This window comes from Loa loa (genome assembly GCF_000183805.2).
Source record: "Loa loa unplaced genomic scaffold supercont3.10, whole genome shotgun sequence".
NCBI lineage: Eukaryota > Metazoa > Nematoda > Chromadorea > Rhabditida > Onchocercidae > Loa > Loa loa.
Window position 1 is genome coordinate 5638 of NW_018108190.1, and position 1892 is coordinate 7529.

General features: G+C 32.5%; 1 protein-coding gene across 1 annotated transcript; it reads right to left on the reverse strand.

Moving 5' to 3' along the window:
* Nucleotides 1-298: 298 nt before the first annotated feature.
* Nucleotides 299-705, reverse strand: LOAG_15140 (hypothetical protein; the record flags this gene model as incomplete). The annotated part of the gene is made up of 2 exons (XM_003150632.1): nt 299-500; nt 614-705. 2 exons carry the CDS (start codon nt 703-705, stop codon nt 299-301), a joined length of 294 nt encoding a protein of 97 aa, XP_003150680.1.
* Nucleotides 706-1892: the final 1187 nt, after the last annotated feature.

The window sequence follows — 1892 nt, forward strand, 5'->3', positions numbered from 1 at the left end:
ACCACTTTGCGTTTATTTATTTCAGGACGAATGATATTTAATCGAAAAATTCGCTAACAGAAAAAGTTTTTCTTTTTCCGTAGAGTATAGTGCAAACTTTTCTGAATTCAGACAAGTCCTTGAAACGTCCACTCTTTTTGATGGCTTAATTTGAGGTATGAAGTCGAGATTAAGAGCACTCTCATTTCATTTGCGCAAACAAGCAAAAAAAATGGATTCTAAGAAAAGAACCATGGGAATTCAAAGTCATAGGAAGGAATCAATTTATAGTTGCTTTGATTTTTTTTATTGCTCGCATTTACTGAAGGCAAAGAAAAAGTTCAGAAAGGTCAAGGGGCGCGTACTCACACGGAGGGATTTTTTCTACTGTTTTATCGAGCGAGATGGTAGCCAAATGTCCATCCACTTTTCGTGCATGATTCATAAATTTCGACTCCTGAGTATTATCCTGCACTACGCTCACCATTTTCGAAATATGAAAGTATCGTATCGATTGTTCTCTGTATCAGTCAACCTATATTCTCCGGTTGACATATACTGAATATTTGGCACACACAGGAAATGTTTCATTTTTTTACTCTTCTCGAATGACAACTGCTTTAGAGTACGGTACCTGGTTTGCAACGATGCTATCATCTGCACTGAACGGTGAGGAAGTGCTGCTGTTGGCAGCTGCATGTTGTTGATGTTGTCATTGCAACACATTCTTTCTAAAATTTCTCCATTTGTCTGGAAATTTGTACTTTCCCAGAAACTTTTTTTGTTCATTTTTCGAAATTCTTCTTGTCTATCTGTTGTGCTTGTTGCAGAGAAATCCAAAATTTGTTACTTTCAAGAAGTGATGCGTTTGCGAAGTTGTCACATCACAGTTGACAGGTGGGAAAGGATTCCAATTTCTGATATTGTAAGATGAAAGAAATTGTTGTCAAGTATTACAATTCAAATCTCGAGATCAAACTGTTAATAGCTGAATTTTCTCCACCAGTTACTTCGGACGATTAACTTCATGTGTGAATTTGATAAACATCAAGATTTTAGTTATAGAAAATCAGTTAAGTTTTCAAAATGCAATTATGAAAAATTTCTTGTTGGATGAATAAATCCAAAAGACTAACGATTATTTGTCTATTTAATTGAAATCCATCTTTGTCTGAAACATTTAAAATTTAGCATTTTGTCCAGCAGTCTAAAGAATATTCAAATGGAAACATCTGAAAAACAGCAAACGAGAAAGTGATGAAAATTTCGAGCCACTAGCTTATGGCTCGAATTCCAACAAAGCATCAGTTTAAATCTGGATGAAACATAAAAATAGTACTGTAAAAGCAAACTTAAGATTATATACAATTATAAAAGCGTTTTGGCAGTGCACTGAAAAATAGAAATGGGTTCATATACAATTGGAAGTTTCTTTTTTCAGACAATTCAAAAGCTGACCGCTTAGATATTGCGTCAAATCGTTCTTGGATTATATTATATCATAGCATGCTTGTCTAGTAAAGATTTTATGGCCATATAATATTCAGGAATATGATTGATTTAGTCTGTTACTTTTTAACTGGAACGATTTTATTTGTGTTTGTTTTTTAGGACGACTGGTTCTTTGACTTTCGTATTTTACTTCGAAATGTTTTAAATTCATTGGGAGTTTTCATGGATCTTTTAATTTTTTCTTTTTTGGAATTTCTTGTCATTAGTTTAACTCTTGGACTTCAAGTTAATAAAATCTCTTACAACTTATAAATATTGTTAGTTTTAAAGTAGCCTGCTTGAGCCATCTTTGTCTTCCTTCCAAACAAAACTAAAATAAAGTTCATTTTAAGCCACTGAAAAATAGCAAATATATTTTCATTTTATTTTTGGTATGCAATAAATAATTTATTAAATTGAAA